Raw genomic sequence first — 24,618 nt, 5'->3', positions numbered from 1 at the left:
GTTTATTGTTTCTAAGCTTTCAGTGCTCTTATTTTACTATTGTCAGTGTAACCCCAATTCTTCCAAGCAAAGGTATTTTTTCTTTTCCCCAGAGAAGTTTGTTGGAGACAAAATTATCCTTTAATGGGGACACAACTTACTGGAAACCAATAATAGGGTTATTTGATTTTCAGAAAAAGATCAACAGTGCTTTTTTCAAGCCTCTCTCTCTAGTTCGTTCTGGGCTCTTTCCTCTGAGGATCTAAGCGGAGGGACCTTCCAGGGAGTGTGCCCCCCACATCTGTTGATGAATAAATGGCCTGCTTAATAGACTGGTAATAGGTGAGTTACCAGGCAAAAGGGTTCAGATTTATTTTGTTCTGTAAAATTCATTTCTTTGGAGAGCTTGTCAAGATAATCAAAGCTTTCATAGGAAATAATACACTACTCCCTCACTTGCAGCCAAAGCCACAGCTTAAGGGCCCTCCTGCAATGTCTCCTTTGGCATTGATGACACAGGTGGTTTCCGTCGCTTCGATGCCAGCTCCCTGGGTTGACGAGAAATAACTATGGCTGAATTAGAACAAATGCACTTTAAGCTCCCCCAGCACATCCAAGGTCTAGACACAGTAATTGTGTAGTAATAGACAGGGTTGGGTTTCTTGAACTTGCTACTATTGATGGTTTGTTTTGCTGAGGAATCTGCCTTTGTATGTCACACAGTGTTTAGCAGTATTCACAGATGGCAGTGGAACCATTTGTAAAAATGCCAACCAATTATTGAATAAACTTGGGCTTTAGGGTGGAGCTGAGGCAAAATATCATGTGCATCTAAGAAAGAGTGGGCTAGGAGCTACAGTGACTTTGGAGATACTTTCATTCTGTCTGTCCAGTTAAGATAAAACCAAGCTTTGCTCCATGACCCAGTGTGTCTGAGTTCTGATGTCACTTTGTGTCGGGTTACTCAGTTCCAAGGTCTCAACATCGATAAGTTATAGTCCCTGCTGTGAGAGCTCATGATGATGTCGGGGGAGCACACATATAGATGGACGATCATGGGTCAGTGGGAATTACAGGGACATACTTCATCCTGTGTTGATGCCATGGAGATCAATTTCTACAGTCATATTTCTGAATGTACCTTTTTACCGTTGAGATGGGTCCTTTGGAGTCCTATAGGCACAGGCTTGTTTAAAATGGGAAACCCATGCATATATCCTTTGTGGTGCCTGTTTAGGCTGATGGTTTCAGCTGAGACTTGTATATTCAGATTCTCCCTGCCATTTACAGAAAGACTTACTTCCACCAGGAAGCGGTTCTGGCTTGTCATAGCTGGAATTGTCATCTACTCAATGCCCACTGGAAAGGACACAGTCTTTTTTCATAGTTCGTGACGCTAAAACACGATATATGGCTCAGTTCCATTTCTCATCCAGTAGGAATGTTGCTCACGTGCACTGTACAACATCTGATGGTAGAAATCAAATGTTATACTAGATTTTTGCACTAAAGGAGTTGCTATTTGAATATTTCTATAGACTTGCAGAGTGAAGCAGGCGAGAGAACTCACAGGTCTCAACAAAGGCAAGCGAAGGTCGAATTTGAAAAAAAGCCGAGAAGTGTTTGTACCTCGGAGGGACATTGTTCTTTCTTCCTCATCTCTCCCTTCTAATGTTTTAAACCTCTATATCACACTTACTTCCCTGTATCCCTGTGTCTTGGGAAAACCGGGTCTCCTAGCAGTCATTGGCCATGGGGCCTTCACTCTCACTGCATGGTCAGGGCTCTGTCTGGGAGCTGAGCATCTCACTGCAGCAGCAGCCTGCCCTCTTGCAAGACCATCAGATTCGTGGGTTCGCAATTCTCGTGTGAGTGAGTGGTGTAACATTGAAGTGAGGGGAAGATGCCCTTGAGGAATAGCTTCTGTCTGTTTTACTTTGCTGGAGGGGCAATGAAAAGGTCAAAGGATTCCAGAGAGGTGTTCATCTACCTTACTAGCATGTTTCCCAAGTAAAGGATAATCTAGGGCATCAGCCTTCCTTCTTCTTGCACTCCTTACAAGGGTGCAATGAGTCACCATTTTGCACATTGGAGGTTACAGTACTTGTGTCGGTGAAAGAGATTCCTTTGGACTTCAGCTAACGTGATATATGACGTCATATGGTGATGAGAACAGTGAGCCAGGGAACTGGATGGTGCAGCCATACACAGGCAGAGCAGCAGCATTTTCTACCAGATGTCTCTTGAAAACAAGAAGTTTTGGGAATTTTCTTTTCTCAAGGAAGATGTCTGTGAGGGCTGTTTGTTCTTTGAAAAAAAATTAGCTAAATGTAGCCTCTCCCTTCTGCGTGCATATGTGTATGTGTGTGTGTGTGTGTGTGTATGATCAGTGTGTATGATTTTACTTAACCTTTACCGCAACCATATTAAACAAGTGCTGCTCTTTTGTTTTATATTTTTTTGGGGGGGGGCATTGGGATTGAACTCTAGATGTTATGTATGTTAGATAAGAACTCTAACACTGAGCCACACCAGCCTGTACTGTTATTCCACTTTAAGCATGAGTAAGATAAGGTCCTTCTTTTTCTGTTTTAAGGCTCTAAATTTATTTCAGAACTCTAAATTTTAGTTTTATCAGCTATGACTTACATACCATGTAATTCATTTATTTTGAGTGTATACTACAGGGGTCTTTAGGGTTTAAACTTCTGTCACCCACGAAGCATCTCTAGAGTTTTTAAGTATTTTGTTTGTTTGGTTGGTTTGTTTTAATTGTTACAAAATTCTTAAAGTGTAGGTAAAAAGAGATGAGGAAGAAAGGTCAGATTAAGTCATAAATTAGTAAATTCCTTGTGGTGAAGCAAAAGAGTCATGGACTGGAATCCTATGCAAAGACAGCAAAGAGAGGGGTCGTGAAACAACTCAAATCAGTTGGTGAAATGCTAGGAACTTACTGCTCTGAGTCTCAGCATGTTCTCACCACGGAAACTCAGCATGTTCTCATCATGGAAACTCAGTATGTTCTCACCATGGAATCTTAGCATGTTCTTACCATGAGTCTCAGCATGTTCTCACCATGGAATCTCAGCATGTTCTCACCATGGAATCTCAGCATGTTCTTACCCTGAGTCTTAGAATGTTCTCATCATGGAAACTCAGTATGTTCTCACCATGGAATTTCAGCATGTTCTCACCATGAGTCTCAGCATGTTCTTACCATGAGTCTCAGCATGTTCTCACCATGGAATCTCAGCATGTTCTCACCATGGAATCTCAGCATGTTCTTACCCTGAGTCTTAGAATGTTCTCATCATGGAAACTCAGTATGTTCTCACCATGGAATCTTACCGTGTCCTCACCATGAGTCTAGGCATGTTCTCACCATGAGTCTCAACATGTTCTCACCATTAATCTCAGCATGTTCTCACCATGAGTCTCTGCAAGTTCTCAACTATGAGCTTCAACATGTTCTCACTATGAATCTCAACACATTCTCACAATGAGTCTTAATATGTTTTCACCATATCTCAGCATGTCCTCACCATGTCTAGGCATGTTCTCATGCTGGAATCTCAGCATGTTCTTACCATAAGTCTCAGCATGTTCTTACCATGAATTTCAACATGTTCTCATCATGAGTCTCAGCATGTTCTCACCATGAATCTCAGCATGTTCTCATCATAAGTCTCAGTATGTTCTCTCTATGAATCTCGACATGTTCTCATCATGAGTCTTAGCATGTTCTTACCATAAATCTCTGCAAGTTCTTACCATAAATCCCAGCAAGTTCTCACCATGAGTCAGTTTCATAAGTCTCAGTATGTTCTCACCATGAGTCTCAGAATGTTCTCACTATCAATCTCAACATGTTCTCACCACAATTGGAAGAAGAAACTGACCCATGCCAGCTAACTAAGAGACTGTCTTTATCTTGCATTCAATTCTGAGGTCTCAAGAGTTTTGACTGGGCTATGTAACTGTGGCCAGCTTTTGTACTTTGGAGCTAGAGACTGTTTCCAGGTGGTGCCTCTATCACCTGACTAATAACTTGAAGCTCTTTTCCTCACAGTGTCTCTTCCACTGGCCCAGGGCCACCCACATAACCTGAGCCAGTTTGAAGGAAGTCAGATTTGTTAACTGCTGCGGTTTCTAAAACCTAGGAAATTCAGGTTGGCTACACAGGGACAGTCTTTTTTGGGGTAGACACAGGCTCATTCTTGTCATGTACTGTTGATCAAAACGTGTTCCCTTACTGACAGGGATAGAGAAATGATTGGCACTCCGTGGTTGCAAGAGCCCTGAGACAGAAGAGCACTTGGGGTGGGATGCACCATTTTTCCTTGGAAGAAAGAGAAGGAGCAAGGTTGATCTAGGCAGGAGGCATCTCTGTGTCACCCTGTCACATCCAGAGCCATGGCACTGTTGTGCTTTTGTGATGCTCCGTGCTTTGTGGTAAAGACCCAAGCTGTGATCGATGGTGGAAACCCTCCAGCACTTTACTCCTTACTTCCTGCTTTCTAGCAAGAAACCTTATTGTTTTCCCACCAGTGTCCTTCCAAATATGTCACCCTCCCCACAAGACTACAGGGACTTCTTCACCAAACTCTCTTACTCATCCTCCTAAGGTGATTCAGGTTACTTTTTCTGGAAGCTTCCCCTCCCTGATGGCCACATAAAAGGAAATATGTCCCATTACTAAGTATCATACTTATCTTCTCCATGAGTATACATACCCAGGCTTATAATCTCCTGAGAATAGGAAGTTTTCACAAAGTTAGTAATTTCTATACAAACTACATATGCCAGGCAATTGACAAATGCACTTTGAATGGATGTTTATGTTTTGGTCTTAAAAAGGTGTACGAGGGGGGTGTGTGTTTGTGTGTGTGTGTGTATGAAAATTCTATGTGTACTTTTACATTGGTGGTGTGAAGCCATAGTGTGACTTCTCAAACCTGGAACTAAAGCAAAGTCCAGTTGCATGCAGTAGATGCTACAGAATCACCCCCCACCTTACAGACTGTGTCTTTCCTTAGGGCTCAGTCTCTCTGTGGTCTTCTCCCATTGATCCAGTCCCCAGCCCTCTGTTTAGGGAAGCAGAGCTCATTATGATGACATAAGCGTAGAGCTTTTCTGAGATAACTGTCTTAGTTCTTAGTTCCCTTTTATTTATTGATTTGATATAACAAAATGCCTAAGGCTGAGTGCTTTATTAAGAAAATATTGAACTCACAGTTTTGGAGGTTGACGCTCTGGATCAGGTGGCCCTATCTTTTCGTCCTCTTGAGAGTTTCTCCAGGTAAATAGCATCATATTATCAGGAGCATTTACAGAGGAGATTGCAGGGCCAGGCTTCCTCTTCTTATAACTGCTCTCACTCAGGAGAACTGGCTGGGTAAGACATGCATTACTCCTCTGGGAATATAGCTTCCTTTAAAAAAAAAAAGGCTTTAATATGTATTTTTGACATTACAATGCAATCACATCATTTCTCCCTTCCACTCCCTCCCTCCGAACCCTTCCATACATTCCTCCTTGCTTTCTCTCTTCCACTCCCTCCCTCCGAACCCTTCCATACATTTCTCCTTGCTTTCTTTCAAATCTGTGGCCTCTTTTTAAATTGTTGTTATATACTACATGTATGTGTATATACATACATATTTCTAAGTATATTAATACACACTGCACAGTCTTTCTCTTATAAAATTTCCAGCATATGAAAACCATATCCAAACTGTGACAATAGCAATTATCAAGTGTCATTCACATAGAATGCCACTGAGGTCTCAACGAGGTGAAGTACTTGGTTTTGGGGCCACTTCCTTAGCCTCTAATCTTTATCCTACCACATTATGTTGCCTTTCCATGGGCAAGAGACGAAAGCATCGTAAAAATCCCACAGAAGTGGCTGTCTGCCTTCTGCTGTCACTCCTCATTACCAAGGGCACCGCTCTGCCCACTAACAGAATACTCAGTGCACGTTCTGCATGAACTGTGATGATAAGGCAGCTGCCAGCAGTGGAAATTCTGTGGAAAAGCAAATTTGGAAACACTGAAAATTGTAATAGTCTCCTTTAGCAGAGACAGTTCTTGCATCTTTGTGGGGAGAAGAACTCAGCCCATCTATAGTCTTACATGTTATTTAGGGCTCCTGGGTGCCCAACAGGTAAACATAATTGACTATTTAGAGGAGTAATAGGACAAGCATGCACCATGAACCGGCACACACCTTTAAATCATGTGTGGCGAGATCAAGGCTACTGATGTTAGACAGATGTAACATGATATAAAAAATTAGGCAGGGAGGGAAAATGTAGCACAATATTTCAAGAACTGAATATATCTATATCTATATCTATATACATACATACATATATTAGATACATAGGACCTTGACCAGTGTATGAAAATCTAAAAATTATCTGGACAATCAAGTGAGAAATATGAGCTATGGATAGTTCTTTGGGAATTAGGAGAAAATAATGGAGGAATACATATGCTTTTTCTTAACAAGCTTCCAAATTGTGGCTAAAGGACCCTTCAACTATTCTCAAATAATTGGCCTGTAAATTAAGGTCAAATTTCCTTGGGGGTAACTGTGGGTAGACACCACCCTGATGGGCTCATTTGATTCCTGCAATAGTTGTTCTGGTCTCTGGTTCTTCACAGATGCTCCCTGGGTAGCACCCTCTCTGATCCAAGTCCCCATCCTCTGCTTGCCTTGACTCATTTCATAACCCAACCTCCATCTCACACTGATTCTGCCTTCTTCTAGGCTTGAATTTGGAACTTTTCAGGCTTATAGATTTCCTTTGTCCTCACCCATATTGTGCATCCCCTCTGCAAATGATTTGAGCCAAATTCCTTCCTGTCCTCATCTATTCTGCTCTGAGATTTCCAGGTATCTGGAAGACAACGTCTCTTTGACTTTCTGAATATTATCTAATAGAGTGGATAATATTCCACTCTATTAGATATGAGATATCTATCTCATATCCAGATATGAGATAAGATTCTCATATCTGGAACACTTGAGTAACCTGTTCCCCTCTTGCTTTATTTTTCTGATCATATGACTTGGGTCTAGGCATTTTAGTTAAATAAAGTGACAGTTTACAGTGTCTGTCAATTGCATGACTTTCTAGTAGCCAAGAGATTAGAATGAAGACAGTTTTCACATAGGAAAGTAGGCTCAGAGATTTTTCCACCTGTCTGGTTCTTAGAGAAATTTCAACCCAATCAGAGATTTGGAGCTTTGATTTTCTCTTGTTATTCAAGAGAATAAAAATTGGAATGATTGGTACTTCTTGACAGATGATCATTTTAAATGAGTAAATATATGATAAATAGCAAAGAAACTGTCTTCATGATAACATTTCAAATCCCTTTTATTTAGAATTTAAAATTGGAAAGAATAACTACCTAAAAACAGTACATCTCAATCTTTAACTGTAATTCACTTGAGTCTTTAATTTCTTTGAGGAATAGCATGGCAGTCATGTTTAAACACTTTGGTTCAGAGCTGAATGTGGTGCACTAGTGCCCAAGACACTAAGACAAGGGGATTTAGGGAGAAAAACAAGTCTGAGACGCGTAAAAGGTTCAAGGGGTAGCGTGGACTACATAACCTATCAAGCTATCCATGCATTCCTCTTCTCCATCTGCCAGTTTTGAGAAAGTGATTGTCCCCCCCCCCCATTGCACCTGTCTATTTCATATATAGTATGGAATTGATTGACAAGAAGTCAATGATTGCAAGTTGCTGTTAACTTTTCCAAAAGTATAGTTATGTTTTCTGATCATCTTCTAGAAGTTTCTCAGGTTTCAGCTTTCTTTTGTCTGATTTTATTTCAGCTTTGAAAAGTTAATGAAGATACTTTTCTAGCAGAGAAGACCTGGTTCAATCCATGAAGCCACTTCTATCTTGCAGCCTATAAAAAACTCTATGACGAATAGGACCTGTAATCAAGGCGACATTGCATCTTCCTGTCACTCTGATTCCACAGTAGCAAGTTCTCTGCCCGTGTTTTCAATCCTAACTCTAGGACTGCAGTCTAAACACCATGCCAAGGTGATTGAAAATAGATACCATCTAAACCCCTTAGGAACAGATGCTCTCTCTAGCAGCCCTGCGAATAACCCCACCTGTCATTGACTACAGGCTCATGAGCTTATGATTTATATCTGGCCTTCCTTGTAGAAACAAAGATGACACAGTACTTGGGATTCAGTGATTTAATGCTCACCGAACGGGACTGTGCTCTCCAAGTCCAGGCTGCTTTTCTCTGAGCACATGTTTTTTTTTTTTTGTTTTTGTTTTTGTTTTTTTTCCCAGGAGCAAACTGGCCTCTTAAGTTAGAAAATGCCTTAACTCTTTTAGATAACAGGATGGAGACACATCTCTTAAGTGGTTTCCTAGACAACAAACATGTTTTACTGGTTGGAAGTCATTTCTACAGAAGGAAACTTTAGACCTTGTTTTGAGTTGGTTTCCTGTCATGTTTTATAGAAAATTCCTAGAATTTTCTTTGTATCTTGTCTTCTCAGTAATAGAGCTGAGTGTAAGATCATTGTTATTATAGTTTTAGAGACATTAACATTATTTTCTAAGAAGAGTGACCTATATGGACCCTCACACAGTGCTACTAATTCTGGCTGTATGTGTGGTCAGTATCTTTTTGGAACAAATAAAAGCACCTCTAAAGAGGTCCTGTTCAGAGGAGACATAATTTCTAATGTGAGTTTATTTTTTCCAATTTTTCAAAATTAGTTCAAATTAAAGAGGTTTGACTCCCTGAGATTCTCTTTCTTATGTGGGAATATCTCAGACTTGGAAAGCACTGGGGATGCTCCTGAGAGAGTTTGCGTCAGTCTGAGCTGGCCCTGTGCTAAGCTGCCTTTGCTGGCCATGGTTTACCTTCTCTCAGCCTTTACTGTGATTGTTGTGATTGTGTCTGTGTTTTTCTTCTTTTAAGGTACAGGCTCAAACAAGTAGAGAAAGGATGAGAGGAGACATGGGAAGCAGAAAGGGAAATTTGGAAATAACTTGTGTTTTTAGGGACAAATCTGCATTCACTGGTGGTTTGGCAAGATCTAGGACTTGAGGATGATGGGCTTGAAAAGAATGATCCCTTGCGGGTCACACGGATGGCAGAAACCCCTTTCAGTAGCCCATATTTCCAGGCACTGGTGGGTGGGTTCAACAGTGTGGTGAACATGAGGGTGTAAGTTTCAGCTTCGACCATCACGAAACCTGTGGTCTGTGCAAGATATAGAGACCATAGTGCTGTCTGTGATTGAAGTAAGAAATAACGGGCATTAAACAGATGGATAAATAGTGGATGTGAGGGTCATAAAAGAAGAGTCATTATTTGGCTTTGGTAGTGGAGATGGCTTTAGAGCTCAGTGGGAATTGGCGAGAAACAGAGTCAAAAATGAAGGAGAATGAGAAGGAGAAGAAACATGTTCGATCCCTAAAGTGATGAATAACATCTGAGAGAACGGAGGAAAATGAACTTCCTCCTATCCCCCATTCTCCCTCTCTTGCTCTTCTCCAATCACCTCTCCTTACATTCTGTAGCAACTGTGCGCCAAGCAGGGAGAATTCATGTTCACCTGAAGAGGTCTCTTTGATGGGATTTACAGGCTCAGCCCCCCTTCCCTTAGGAATGTGGATCTAGGGTTGCCTGGAAGAACAGGGAACAGTGTTCAGTCACAAACCCAGCTGGATTGTTCTTCCAGCAAACCACAGGCAACAGCACTGGAGTATTAGCACAGGCATGTCACAGCGCTGCATAGAAGAGTATATAGAGGATATATGAAATTGTTTTAAAATTCACTAGAATTATAAAATGTAACATGTTAACAGTAAAATTGCCAGAGTCAGACTGCCTGAGCTTTTGCCTCTTTTCTAGTCCTAAATGGGATAAGCTTAGGAAAATTGTAGCTTCCTGTCATATATATATACACATATATGTATACATACATATATATTCATATATATGACATGTAAATATATGTGTATATTCTTTTCCTTCCTTCCTTATTTGATAAAAAAAATACTGTGACGAAGGTCAACTAATGGATAAAAGGCTTATCTTCTTTGCAGTTCAAGGGTACAGCCCTGGTTTATCTTATTTGCAGTTCAAGGGTGCAGCCCTGGTGGCAGTCGTTTGGAGAAGCTGGTTATAGATTCCACCATCAAGGGGGAGAGAACAATGAATGTTCAAGAACAGCCATGTGTTTCCACTTTGTACAGCCCAGGACTTGAGCCAAGTGAATGACACTGCCTACTTTTAGGCTGCAACTTCAGACCTCAGTTAACCTAGTTAAGATAATTACTTGCCTTCCTGCCCAGAGGCTTGCCTCCTAGGTGATTCTAAATCATGTCAATAGTCAACATTAACACAGCTCTACACTTTGCCCACTTGACATCCAAACAACACCTTTAAGCCAAAATTTTATACCTATGTGGCTCATGGCATGCCATATAATGTAGAAGCACATTGACTTTAGCTTTAAACATCTTTACTGTCTTTAATCATTCTAACAGTTTACAAATCCAAGGTTCAAGTCTCATCTGATATTCAAGGCAATCTTTTAATTATGAAATTCAAAATAAGTCAGTACATACTTCCTACCTACAACAGCAATGAATGAACATGCCCATTTCTGAAAGGGAAGTATGGAGGTAAACCAAGTAATAATGGGACAAAAGCAGGATTGAAATCCAGTAGGAGAAGCACTAAGTCCTGTAGCTCCAGTTCTAGCGTCCTGAGCCTGTGATAGAACCATCGGAGCAGCCAAAGCTTAGGTAGCCCACTATCACAGCTCTATCACCCGCAGTACACATAGCCTCTCCTTTGACTTTATTCCCTTCCGTGCATGCAACTTTCCTACGTAGACACCTCTTTGTTCTGTCGTCTTCATCTCTCTGGGGTCTCCATTGCAATTTAGACTTCATCTTCACAATGCTGCATAATGTCCTCCAAATGCTCCTCGCTTGGATTCTGACACATTCCTTCACACATTGCTGTTGTGTGGAGCGCAGTGCTGTGTTCCCGCTCAGCTCCCTCATGGCTAGCTTAGCTCTGGAAATAATAACACACAAATTGTATTCTTTTAAACACTGCTTGGCCCGTTAGCTCTAGCCTCTTACTGGCTAACGCTCACATCTTGATTAACCCATTTCTATTGAGTGTAGCACCATGAGGTGGTGTCTTACCAGGAATATTCTTAACCTGCATCCATCTCAGAGAGGAGAGCTATGGCAACTGCCTGACTCGGCTTCTTTCTCCCAGCACTCTGTTTCTGTCTACTCCACCCACCTAAGGGCTGGCCTATCAAAGGCCAAGCAGTTTCTTTATTAATTAATCAATGAAAGCAACAGATAGAGAGATGACATTCCCACATCACATTGCCTTACTTGCTTGCTATGATACTCCAGTCTTGCAAATGTCACATCCTTGAAGATGGTATCACCTTGGTGCTGCTGCCAATTCCATCAGTTTGAGATGTAGCCAGGCCTATCTGGGACACAGATATGTAAATGTCTCTGTGCTGATCATGGGGAAACACTGGCTCAGGAAATCCCTTTCATGAGTCAGGGACCCTCTTGAGCTGCATTTGGTGGGAGGAAGGATGCTCTTGAGACACGTGTCCTACTGTTCCTGTGAAGATTGGGGTGTTTTTCTTTAAGAACTGCAACCCTCTTTAACTTCTTTAAGTCATTCTCTTCCTCAATAATCTGAACATTTTTAATATCTATCTGTTCAATATTTATTCTTTTTTTACTACAGAATGGATAAGAACCATAAAACCTCATCAGCTATGTTCAAACTTGAAATGTTCTGCTGATTTGAAATGTCCTCCAGCAAACAGATTAGTTCATCATCTTTAAATTCAACTATAATCATCTTCTCAGAACACTGGCAGAATGAAGACAGGTTCTTGGTCAAAATATCACACATAGCCTCCTAGTTCAGTTCCTGTTCCCTCCCCAAAACTCATGAACTGGGGGGCCTCTGCTATGTACATTTGTTTTAGTATCCTTGTCTTCCAAGCCCCCACCGGAATAACCAACCATGCTCAGGTGGAAGCATGCAGGGGGTCTGAAGCACAAACTCCAAGCTCATCCACATTTCATTCACAGAATAGTTGTAGAGGCCTAGAGACCTCATGCTCAGTGAGGTTTATCACAATAACGATGCCACTGCTGGCATCAATTTTATGTCTTAATTATTTTCCCTGCTCCTGTAATAAAATATTCTGTCAAAAGCAACTTAAGGGTGAAAAGGTTTATTCTGACACACACCATGCAGACACGTGTGGTAGCTGATCACATTGCTTCTGCAGTTAGGAATCAGAGAATGACAAATTACTGTACTCAGCTAGTTTTTCCCTTTCTATGCGGTCAAAGACCAAGAGCAGGGAATGGTGACTCTCCCACCATAGTTAACCTAATCAATGTAATCCCTCACAGACATGACCAAAGACTAACCTAATCAATATAATCCTTCACAGTCAGGCCCAGAGGCGTCTCCTAAGTGATTATCAATCCTGTCAAGTTAGTAATCAATATTAAGTATCTTGTCATTTCTGCTCACATTCACTTCTCTTTAAAGTGATGATTGCTGCTCTCACAGAGTTGCTATGGTAATTCAGTGAGTTAATGCAAGATGACAGCCACATGTTGTCCTAAATGAATGGAAGTTATTATTACTAAGTTATCTCCAGGACATTAAGTGAGGTTAAACATCCAACAGAGGACCTTCTTGCTTCCAATTCTTAAAGAAATAGTAGTTTGTTGTATAGATACAAATAGTTTTTAAGACTGTGAATCAAGTCTCATGGACTAAAAATCAAATAACATTAAGTATGGGAAACTGATTTAGGGACTGGTGCATCATCTTTCTACACATTAATGGCATGAAGTCAGTAAAAAACATGGGAGAGAGAGAGAGAGAGAGAGAGAGAGAGAAAGAGAGAGAGAGAGAGAGAGAGAGAGAGAGAGAGAGGATGGGAGGAAGAGAGAGAGAGGAGAGAGGGACAAAGGGAGTATATGAGGAAAACATCCTTTTGAGACAAGGTCTCATTATGGAGTTCTAGTTATTCCAGAAGTTACTTAGCATACCAGGTTGGCTCAGTTTTATGGCAGTTTCCTTCCTTCTCTGAATTCTGGGCTTTCAGGCATGCACTACGATGGTATATCCAGAGGAGACAATTATGTTTCACCATTGAAAACTAGCTCAAGTTTCAGATGTTTCACAAACTGAAGTTTAGTCAGTTTAGATACCATGAGGTGGAAAGACAGGTCCCAAGATGGTCATCATCATCTACTTTTTTATTTTTGTCTCGTGGTCTCTGAGCAGAAACTATGGATACTCTCCTACTTCTGAGAGCAATGATGCTGGCTGTATTCCCTACCATAGAAGCTAGATCTATTATTTCTATGGGAGAAATGAGGCAACTCTCTCTCCTTTTGTAGTTAACTCTAGAAATATGAGGGAGTTGTCAAGGGAGAGCAAAGAAACTACCAAGATGATGTTCCTATGTCAAAAGAAGCCCCTGTACGCATGACCACATTCCAGAACTCTGCCTTTGACAGTGTTTGTCCTCACTAGCTGTTCAGTAAAGCAATGTGACATTTAGTGCTCATCAGCACATGAGGAACATACTGGAAAGTTTGTGTTGTTAATGGAGAAAGTTGAGTTACTCACAGAGTGATACCAGAAACTTACAGAGGATTCCTTATAGACTATATATGGTTTATCCTTCTTTAAATTTGAAAAATCTCAGGGAATAGTAAATTTCTGTTATAACAGCACATAGATGACCCTCCCAGGGCAGCGTGATCAATTTGCTTCCCCGTGGTTGCTCTCATGAGCCTATACACATTCCTTCAAACTACAGGCATTCACACAATAAGCCACCTTAAATTTGGCCTCAATCAGACAAGCATGAAGCATCTGTATTTCTTGATCCTGAAAGTGTCCCTTTACCCATTTTGTTTCTCTGCCAGTGAGGGGCATATCTCCTAGGTTAGAAGGTTGTCCTTCAGACAAGGTCTAACCAAAGCTGAGTATGATGACTTAACTGACACTGAACTCTTCAACCTAAAAATTCCACTCTTTTGTTACACAGATTATTGGAAAAAGAACAATATATACCAGTGTAAAAGAACATACTCGCTGAATCCTACTTTTGGTTATCCAAGAGTCCTGTGAGTCAGTCCTTTCTCCTTGGTATATGAACCTCCAGATGAAAATTAAGTACACACACAGATACACAGACACACATACATACACACAAACAGACACATCACCACCACCAGACACACACACACACACACACCACCACCACCACCACCAGACACACCCCACCACCACCATCACCAGACACACATACACCCCATGACCACTACCACCACCACTACCACCACCACCACCACCACCACCACCACCACCATTGCTCTGTGAACTTAAAAGTATGAGTTACTTTAGAGCCAGTTGTGGTGGGTGTATTCCACAGTGGTCAAGAGTCTGTGCAGCAAGAGAACTGTGAATTCAGTGCTATGATAGAGGACTTGTCTGACAAGCAAACCCCCCAAATGTATGCTTTGTTTTATGTTGTGTTTGTGTTTACCCGAAGGGATGGGTTCAGGGGAAGATCCTGCATGTAGATGTGGCTGCCTCCATTTAGGATGCATGGTGGCTTTCTGTGCTGCTTCCTGTGTTGCTGTACTTAAGGCAAATTTTAACATAAACCCACGGTAAATAAGAACCAGTTACAGTGCCGCTTTCCACGTGACAACAAGCTTGAGATGCTTTGCCATTAAATCCCTAGCAGGTGGGATTAATGTGTTTCTAATTACATCAGGAAGCTAAGGGAAAAAGCAAAAATGCACTTGAAATGCAACTCCGTTAACTTATAAAAAGGAAATAATACACAATAGTTTATTATTATTTTCATATGTGTTAGTTATAAAAGAAAAACCCACACTAAAATGAAGAATATGTTTAGCACAGTGAACAATTGTTTACTGTCAGTTCATTCTGTTTTCTGTTACGTAAATGACTATAGAGTACTATTTTAAATGTATGTTGATATTTAACCCATAATAACAGAGAATTCAATAATATATGTGTAAATACTGGAGGTTAAGTTCCAATTTAAAATATTACAAGTGGATTATTTGGTTATCTGCTGATGAGGTATCTGTGAAAAGGGGAGGAGGAAAAGAGAATGCAGAGGGAAATTACAAGTGAGGTCGATTTGCAGTTAGAGACATGTATATGCAGACTTAAGGTAAGTATGAGTTTTATGAAAACTCAGATTTATTTAATGGACATATTAGGTTGAGCTCCTTTGGGAAAGGTTTTTTAATGAGCCCAAAGTGACAAGAGCCAGGCCTTTCCTCCACAGACTGAGTAGATTCTTATGCGTTTTATTGCTTCTGGGTCAACCATTTTTTGTCTTGTATGTTCCTCAAGCATATAAAAGCGAGAACATGATTAATTGATCTTCTCAACCTAATAGAATCACTGAAGGATATTGTCAGCCCCTGTAATTCCTTTCAAATACTGATACCTAGGCTCTACTAAGTCACTCTTCATTGAATACTGTGAGCTGCTTTGCTTCCAAGTGTTTCTAAGATCTGCCATTGGTTTACAAATTCTAAATCTTGATAAGAATGCTCCATGGCTTACCCACTGCTAGTAAGAGCAATTATGTCTGAGAACATGAGTTACCCCATCAACAGATAAGAGCAGATTTGTGACTCCTGTATGATTACTTTTTCTTAATTTCAATTTGATCACATATATTTTATTTGCTATTTTTACATTCTTCTACAACAACAAGAAAGAATTTTTTCCTTTCTTTAAAACCAAATCTGTGAAGGAGCAAACAGCATGAGACAGAGGAATCCTCATTGTGTATTGTCAGAAGGTATTTATTTTTCATGTGGGTATATGATTTCCAGGTACCAAGTATTCTTAAACCATTCACACTCGGTATTATTATCTGGACTAAAACCACATTAAACTTTGAGAATGGCAAATTAATGACAAGAATGGAGTCAAAGACAATTCATTAATCATTTCTGCTCTTCTGTTTTTCTATCCTGGATATGATGGAGAAATCCATTTGGGGGATGATCAAATTAGAAGGGGTCTGGCGTTATGTTGAGCAACACTAAGAATGTGATTTTGTAAACTGTCTGAGTCTGCACGGCCTCTTTCTCACATGCCTCTGTTTCTCTTCTAGTGGCAAAGCATTTCTATAACACTGGTTGAGAAAGTTCAGATGATTGCTGTAATCCTAGGATCCCTGTTCTTAATAGCGAGTGTGACTTGGCTCCTCTGGTCAGCCTTCAGCCCCTATGCAGTGTGGCAGAGGAAGGACATCCTTTTTCAAATCTGCTATGGAATGTATGGTTTTATGGATCTAGTGTGCATAGGTAAGACCACGGTGTTCAATGTTCACAACCTGTCCGTAACGCCTCTCTTTCAGCACCTGCACTTTTGCCAGCGCGTCCAATATATTCAGAATGTTGCCATATAAATTATCTTGACTTCCGGTTAAATGTTTGGGGCAGGAAGAGGAGGTTGCCACAACTTGGCTGCTTCCAGGGTAGTTTGAAAAGAAAAGAAAGCAGGTTAGTGTTCACTGAATGTGGCATATTTTGCAACTAAAAAGAAGATGGAGTGGCTGAGGAAATTAATAGGTGGGGGACAGAGAGTAATGTTAGGATTGCCACTTGTTTCCAAGAAGCAAGAACAAACCGGTGCCCTTTCCAAAGCTTAGGAAGAATGGCCATTGCCAACGGCAATATTGTGGGTTTGTAGAGATGACTGTGCCCTAAAAATCCTGCTTCATAACTGGTGCTCAGATTCCTTTGCGAACATAAATGGCCCCTCGGAAAGTTGAGGGCATGGGGAAATTTTCCTTGTTATCTTTTTTTTCTCATTGTGCTTAATGAATTCAGTGTGTGAGAAGAGGGAAAGCTTCCTCCTTTCCTTAAGTGTAGCTCAGTCAGACTTCACTGGAAGGTTAGGCTATGGTTCACCGGACCACTCACCAGAAATTGATTTAGGCAACATTGTGTGGTGTGTGTGTGTGCGAGGTGTCCTTGCAGGCACTGTGATGGTGACAGCTGGTGGGGATGCCATGAGGCTGTCTGGAGAAGGACATTCAGGAGAATTTGCCAGCTTTGAGTTGGTTCACAGCCTCCTGGGTCATGAAAAGAACCAAATGGAAAGGTGGCCATGATTGAAAGCAACAGTTTGCTCCAAATGTGGTCCCCAGACCACTGGCAAGAGTAGCATCCTGTCACTGATTGGAAATGCTGATCACCAGGCCCATCCCAGACCTACTGAACCAGAAACCGGACAGGTGGAGCTAGCCTCTGAGTTGTCCACATTTTCTGCAGTGGTGAGGATCCTGGGGAGTCAAAGGTCCTCGGTAAATGATGCCTGGGTGATCAGATGACTTGGTTTCCAATCCCGGCCTTTACTCGAGGCTCTGTCTTTCTACCCACAAAATGGAACAACGATTTCCACCATGTAAATTTAAATGAAGGCAGCAGTGACTGTGAAGAACCCATGGTTAGTAGGCAATGGCAGATGGGATATGAAAACACTAGTCAGAAACACCAAAGTTACTCTCTGCCACTTGAATTAATGTCTGTACTTATGAGAGTCTAAAGTTAACAAGGAATTTTTATACCCTCTGTTGTTTTATAAAAGGAAGCTTATACACACTTAAAATGTAACCATTCCCACTTTCCTTCCTTCCTTTCTTCCCTTGTCACTAATACAAGACTAACGAGAAAGGAAATGATGAAAGTTAAGTCTCAAAGAAGAAATGAAGGAGGCAAATGTTGTGAGGACGCTAATCTAAGCACAGCTTCCTGGTTAATTAGTCTGATCACACACAGGAGTGCACTCTACAGTGAATGTGCTAATGCCCATGCAAGTGCTTGAAAATTCCAAATCTCATCGAATTTAATCTCTAGGGCATTGTTCTAAATAAAGAGGAGTAATGAAACCCTTCAGCACCAAATCCCTCCAGCAGCTCAGAGAATGTGTTAATTCCTTCAATGTCTGTTATAAAATGTGACATGCTTTTGATATTGCAGGGGAAGCACTTCCTTAGCCTGAAGGAAGGGATTTTGGAAGTTTTCACCATAAATAATGGATAAATTCAGGAGAGGACAGATTTATTTACTCCTTAATATGAACATTGTTTGTCCATCAATAGCTTCAGTTTTGGTTTTTTTGTGAACCAACTAGAACAAATTTAAGAAAGAAAGTTAATCACAACAAACACACACTTTGATCATTAAGCTCAGAAGTTAGCCTGTAGGGGCAGTCTAGCTGCCTTTCCTAACTCCTTGATAAACTAAGAAGGACCAGTTGCCTCTGAAGTAGGAAATCATTTCTATGAGTTTCACGGTGTGCAGTCATTGCTAAGTTTTTACGTATTACTGTCGACATTTTAATTAAGACTATTAGAATTGCCTTCAAGAACATAGGCATGTGAACTAGTGATCTTTGGGAAATAAGTGCTATGTTTGGGCTCCTCTTTTAAAAATTGAATATTCTTTCGTCTTATAAAAGTCAAATTCCTGAGAAACAAAAATAGTTGCCATATTTTCTAGGGACATTTTAGAAAGTGAATTTTATCTGTGTTATAAATATTGAAAACACATTCTGTTGTCTTTTGGCTCATCAGACCCCAGCTCTCATCATTCGCTGATCTATTTGCAGCATTGGAAAACTTTAAATAATTCAGATGGAATATTATTTCATTTGGCAACCTCATTAATTAGTTTATTTTAGAACTATGAAAATGTTATTTTTTTGCCCTAAGAAACTGAGGAAGTAAGATAGTAAAGGATGCATTAGCCAGCTGGATTATGTCCAGTATTAGCCCCAACCAATATTACAAATTAATTTGAATGTTTTTTCATTAAAGGTACACACTAACAACAATCACATAGATTACACCTTAAAACTAATTCCTAGAAGACAAGTCCATGCTATGCCTGGTAAGAACTGTTTCCAAAGACGATGGAACCACAGCTTTGAACAGAGGCCAGCACAAACTCACACAGACAATACCTCTGTAGGACATTGTAGCCAAACAGGCTCCCTGTTTGACCTTGAACTGGTGCCTCCCTTGGTAACTATCCTTGAGCATAGTTGATTTTAATCCCTGTGGTCAAAGACTGCTATTTCAAATTATTTTATCTACTTCCCTTCATTTTTCTTTAAAAAGTTTTGCCAGCCTCCATTTCTCAGAACACATACCTAAGCTGTATCAATATTCCCATTACTGTTACAAAGCCTAATTCTTTGGAGACTTTCTTTCCTGGTTTGTTACTTAGTTTGACAGAGAGCATAGCTGTGTAAACATGTAATTGAAAAAAAAAAATGGAATGTGATACCATAGGCAGGTGAATGGTCATTCAGTGGTACAGGGAGTGATCTCTCCTTTGGGACTGCATGGAGGGGAAGTGATAGATAAGCAAGCTAATGTTGATGCCTGGTCAAAGCAGAAATCCCCCCTTCCAACCACTGGAAGGACTTCTATGAGGTTTTCAAACTTTGCTCATTTTTAAACAAGAAAAACAGTTTGAATGTTCTTTTAGAGAATAATTCAGGGGATGCCTTGCTCAGCCTAGGTACAGTGGGGAGGGCCTTGGCCCTGCCTCAGAGTGATATATCAGACTTTGTTGACTCCCCACGGGAAGCCTTACCCTCTCTGGGGGAGTGGATGGGGGTGTGGTGGGGGAAAGATGGGGGGATCAAGACGAGGGGAGGTAAAGGGTAAAACAAAGAAAAAAAGAGAAAAAAGATAACCCAGAAAAATACACAGGTGATTATTATAGAATAAAAAATTAAAGTGAATCATTAAACACAAATTTAAAGATTTATGAAATGTGTAAGAAATTGAATCATTAAACACAAATTTAAAGATTTTTTTCCGAGCCTGTTTTCTGGGTCTAGGAATAAATTCAGAGCATTGTGCTTGGTAGGGAAGTCCTCTACAAAAGTGATAAATTCCCAAACCCCAGAAGACATCCTTAATTGAGGGCATTTGATTACTTATTTCTTGATACATTGAATTGGTTTGTCATACATTTTTATTATTAATCATTCACTTTTCTTCTCTCTTAAGATTAGCATCTTTCTTTTATTAGTGTTTTAAATTATCCCAAGGGTCAAAGTTGAAATGTTCAGATCATGTCTGCAAGGTAGAAATTTTCCATAGATATAAAAGTGGCCCATATCTGTGCTGTTGAGTACTATAAATATAGTTATGATTGACTGTTTAACATGTAAAATGTGAGAAGATTAGATTCTATGTTAAGATTTGTTTAAATTAATTGAAGTTGACGAATATGGCTAATGAATACCATTAGGTGACAAAATGGCCACTGTGTAAGTTGAAATTTTGTAAGTGTAGTGCAAACAAGTTTCACCCTGCTCAAATACATGGGTTGAAGTTCTTAACAATAAAGGGACTTAGTTCTGAGAGAGGAGTAAGGTGACAATGGATTCAGAAAAACTAAGATAAGAGTATGAAAGAGAGAGAGGGTCGATGCCAAAAGAGAGACCAGGAACCATAAGACACGCTTGACAGCTGTCCTTTTTCTGGTACCCTTTTCTGAACCTTGAAGAGAGATTTTGAAGTTTATACATGAACTGCAATTTCAGCCTACCTTTTATGTACAGCCCACGTTTGTTTCCAACAAGTGAAATATGAAAAGGTATTTGGAGATCTCCTGCAAACATTTAGTGGGTGCCATTCAGGTCATCATCATTCACAGGACAGCCTGAGTCTCTGAGATGAATAGTCAGAGATCATAACATGGGAAGAAGTATAAACTAACATAGACTTTTGCTGGTTTTTCCAAGAAAGATTTGCACCCTGAACCAGGAGAAGTTAGAAACCCCGGAATGGAAGAGCCAGTGTGGGGAAAGGGGTAGGACACTGGCCAGAGGATTCATTCACATTGTACCTTGAGGGGGAATGAAAGGTCACACACCCATTGATTGTGTGATTCAGAGGCTGCGTTGCGAGAGGAAGGAATTTATCAATAACTAATTTGGGCATTCTAGGAGATGACAGAACATGGAGTCAGTCTATTAACTGGCATCTGAAATGAAGGTATTTCCCAATCATCCCAGTTTCAGGAGGAGTGAGAATGTGCACACGGTAGAAGCAACAGACTAAAGCCTTGCTCTATTAGGGGTATTCCCACAGCTTCCTGTGAAAAGGAAGCCCTGTGTCATTGCATAAGCATCCCCGATGAGAGAACTTATTTGTGGTAGCCACAGCAAATAATCCTGAACTATCTTCTTGCTAAACTTACTGCATCTTTGCTTATGTAATATCTCAGAGTTAGAAAGCCTACTTCTAAAAATTCTAATAAACCCCATAATTTGATGGCAAATCCATGACTGAAAGATAGGTTTTGTTTTTTTCCTGGGATACTATGGAAAGCACTGATTATTGTTCCCTTCTTTTAAAAATGGATTGACATTGTTCCTTTAAACTGTTTCCAGCTATGCACATAATAAGACTAGAGGCACCTTCAGTTATCACAAGGCCACCTCGCTCACCCCCTCTTCTGGGTGTGATGTTCCCTTGGTGGAAATGTCAGTCCAGATCATTTTGTTCTTATGCACACACAGATTCCGAGGAAGTTCATTTTTATGGTCTGCAGATACAAACAGCAGATAATCCTTTTCACCAGCAATGTGACCTCAAGACCCTTCTCTGCTGGTTAGTCCACGATTTGCTTCACCTTCCATCTGCTGACGGTGGCGTCTCTGTTGAGTGTCACTCTTGCCATGAGGGATACTGTGGTAGCAGACATTTGTTTTTTAACCATTTCTTCAGACAAAATCCTGAGAGTAGAGTGTGAATAGAGCAGTAGGCCTGTGTATTAGATTTTAGAAGATACCATTAAATAACGCACTATATGGCTTTTACCATTTCGAACCCACCAAGAAAAAGTTCTTGTGTTCCCATGCCTTGACAGCCATGGATAGCACCATTCTCTGACTTTGCCACTGGTGGCTTCAGCTATTCAGAACAACATTAGACTCAATTTCTCTAAATCACTTCTATAATTAAATCATCATGACCATTTTATCTAAGAAAATAAGCAAGGCCACCGTGGGTCACACCAGTGGGCAGCTCGTTTTTCCTACAGCAATGCACAAGGCAGAGAAAGTTTTCTGTGTGTCATTTCCACGTTTCCTCTCCAAGGTGAAGCTGAGCATGGGTGATGGAGAGTGGCACCGACCGACTCTCTCATGCTGTGATTTCCCCAATACGCTTAGATGCTCCAGGGGCAGCTGCTTCTGCTGCATCGACTGTCGTTTCTGTGTGCAATCCATTGCCTGAAAATAGCTGGAGAAAACAGCCTTGCTCTCTCACTTGGTTTACCGGCTAAAATACTCATCTGTTACTTTTATTTCCCCATTAATTTCTGAATTTAAAGCACAGGATCGCAGAATGGAGGGCTATTGACATACTCAGGCACCTTTGAACACACACTTGGATGTACCCACCAGGAACCAACATACTCTCTCAGGTCTCTTTTGCAACAATGACTTTGTCTACACCCTAAATGCAACTGATCTCATATAAAATAATGACATGAGTTTGATATGACTATTCACACTGTCATATCAGTGCTGCTTTTGGATGCTTCCAAGTCTATGAATTCTAAAAAGTAAACTGGGATGTGCTAGAATGGCAACCAGATCAAAATATTTTCTTCTTGCTGTACCAAGTGCAATCAACACTGAAACATATGCTTCTTAGGCAGGAGGCTCATTTTACTCCAAATAAACTTTTATTCACCTAGATTTTCAATCAAAACAGTTATTTAAATTCTAACAATTCCTATAATTGTGGTGGTAGCCCTATTGAAATGCACTTTTTATACTTGACTATCTGACTGAAGTTTCTCTGAGTCACAGTCACCAATGCATTCACATTTCACTGTAGAGTTTAAGAATGATAAATGAAAGTCAGTGTTTGGTTGGGTGGATTAGAGATATAATTTATATATTATAAAAGAGTTGTTTTAACGAGTCAATATAATACTTTTATTTGGCTTTTAAATTTAGATTGCCATTCATTGTACAGGTGGTTTTATTTCACTTCGTGAATTTTTTCCAGGTAGAAAGCTAAAAGTAGAGAGAGCGAGACGGTTCAGTGTGTAAATGTGCTTGTGACGCAAGCCTGATGACCTGATTACTCTGACTGCCAGTAAGATGCCAGATACTGTACTGTGGCAGTAGGTTCCAGTAAAGCCACTGTTCCTGTGGGCAATGGGAGTGAAGACAGGAAAGCAGCCATGTATGTAGCTCATCATCGCTTGCCTGCCTCAAAACCATTGTGGACAGGGACAGTGGAGATGGCTCAGTGGCTACAAACACTTCCTACTCTTGCAGAGAACCTAGGTTTGGTTCCTAGCGCCTACAGAGCAGATCACTGCCATTTGCAGCACCAGTTCCAAGGAGTCTGAAGTCCTTCTCTGCCAGCATGTGTGTGCTGCGCATAGTGCATGCAGGCAAAGACATTCATGTGTGTGCTGCACAGAAGGGCATGCAGGCAAAGACATTCATGTGTGTGCTACACATACGTGCATGCAGGCAAAGACATTCATGTGTGTGCTACACAGAAGGGCATGCAGGCAAAGACATTCATGTGTGTGCTGTACAGAATTTCATGCAGGCAAAGACATTCATACCCATAGAAAGTAAATCTGTAAAAAAATGTGTAAAGGCTAGGACTGAAAATTATCCTCTGACTTTACACCATTGTGGTGGCACATAAGTATGTGTTCACATACATTGTACACACACACAGAGGGAGGGAGGAAGGAAGGCAGAGCACTAAATAATCATTTGGTCTAATATATTAATAGGAAATTTTAAAAGTACATTTTTCTAACTCTTGGTATTATGTGAATAAAGATGAATAATTCTGGCAAGAAGAAATTTCAATATGACCATAAATATGTTCCCTCCTCAGTGGTGCCCTCATAATGACCAAAATTTTCCACTCAAAATGAGGCTGTGGGTCATCTCCACTGCTTTCACTAAATATGAAGCAATTGGCATAAGAAAACATAATGTAGAAACAGATCTCCTGATGTGGAAACAAAAAGAAAGAAAAATAAAAGTAAAAAAAAAGTAAGAAAAGACTTAATTCTTATTTTCTGGTGCCTTTTGAAATGACAGCATTTTAAAGTGTTTTGTGGGGAAAATGGATCTACAGAGGAGACAGAAGTGTTAAAAAATCAATTATCAACCGGGTGATGGTGGTGCTGGGCTTCCTTCGTCACATGATTCAAAAGACACGTGATGGAGGAGCTTAAACACCATCAGGCACAATAACCACAGCAGTTGATTAGCTTGTATTTCCTTTCTTGAATGTTTATATCACTGCAATTTTAGACTCTAGAAAATTCCTTTATTTTTCTAGAACCGTATTTGATCAGGTACCCACCTCTTTCAGTACTACAAATTGGCTACTTAAGAGACCTCACCCATCTGCTTCTACTGTTTCATTCAGAAAGTCTCTGATACATCAGGCAACCAAGTCTAC

The 24,618-nt window shown here is 40.4% G+C and overlaps 1 protein-coding gene across 1 annotated transcript in view; it reads left to right on the top strand.

The window, feature by feature from the left end:
* Marchf11 (membrane associated ring-CH-type finger 11) overlaps nucleotides 1-24,618 on the top strand; it is a 93,488-nt gene that overhangs the window by 57,918 nt on the left and 10,952 nt on the right. The window contains exon 3 of the mRNA XM_057790003.1: nucleotides 16,246-16,438. Within this exon, the coding sequence (XP_057645986.1) occupies nucleotides 16,246-16,438 (193 nt within the window). The remainder of the gene's footprint in view (nucleotides 1-16,245; nucleotides 16,439-24,618) is intronic.

This window comes from Chionomys nivalis, chromosome 15, assembly GCF_950005125.1.
Source record: "Chionomys nivalis chromosome 15, mChiNiv1.1, whole genome shotgun sequence".
NCBI lineage: Eukaryota > Metazoa > Chordata > Mammalia > Rodentia > Cricetidae > Chionomys > Chionomys nivalis.
Note: the sequence above shows the minus strand (reverse complement) of the source record. Positions and strands in the feature narration are given on the sequence as shown.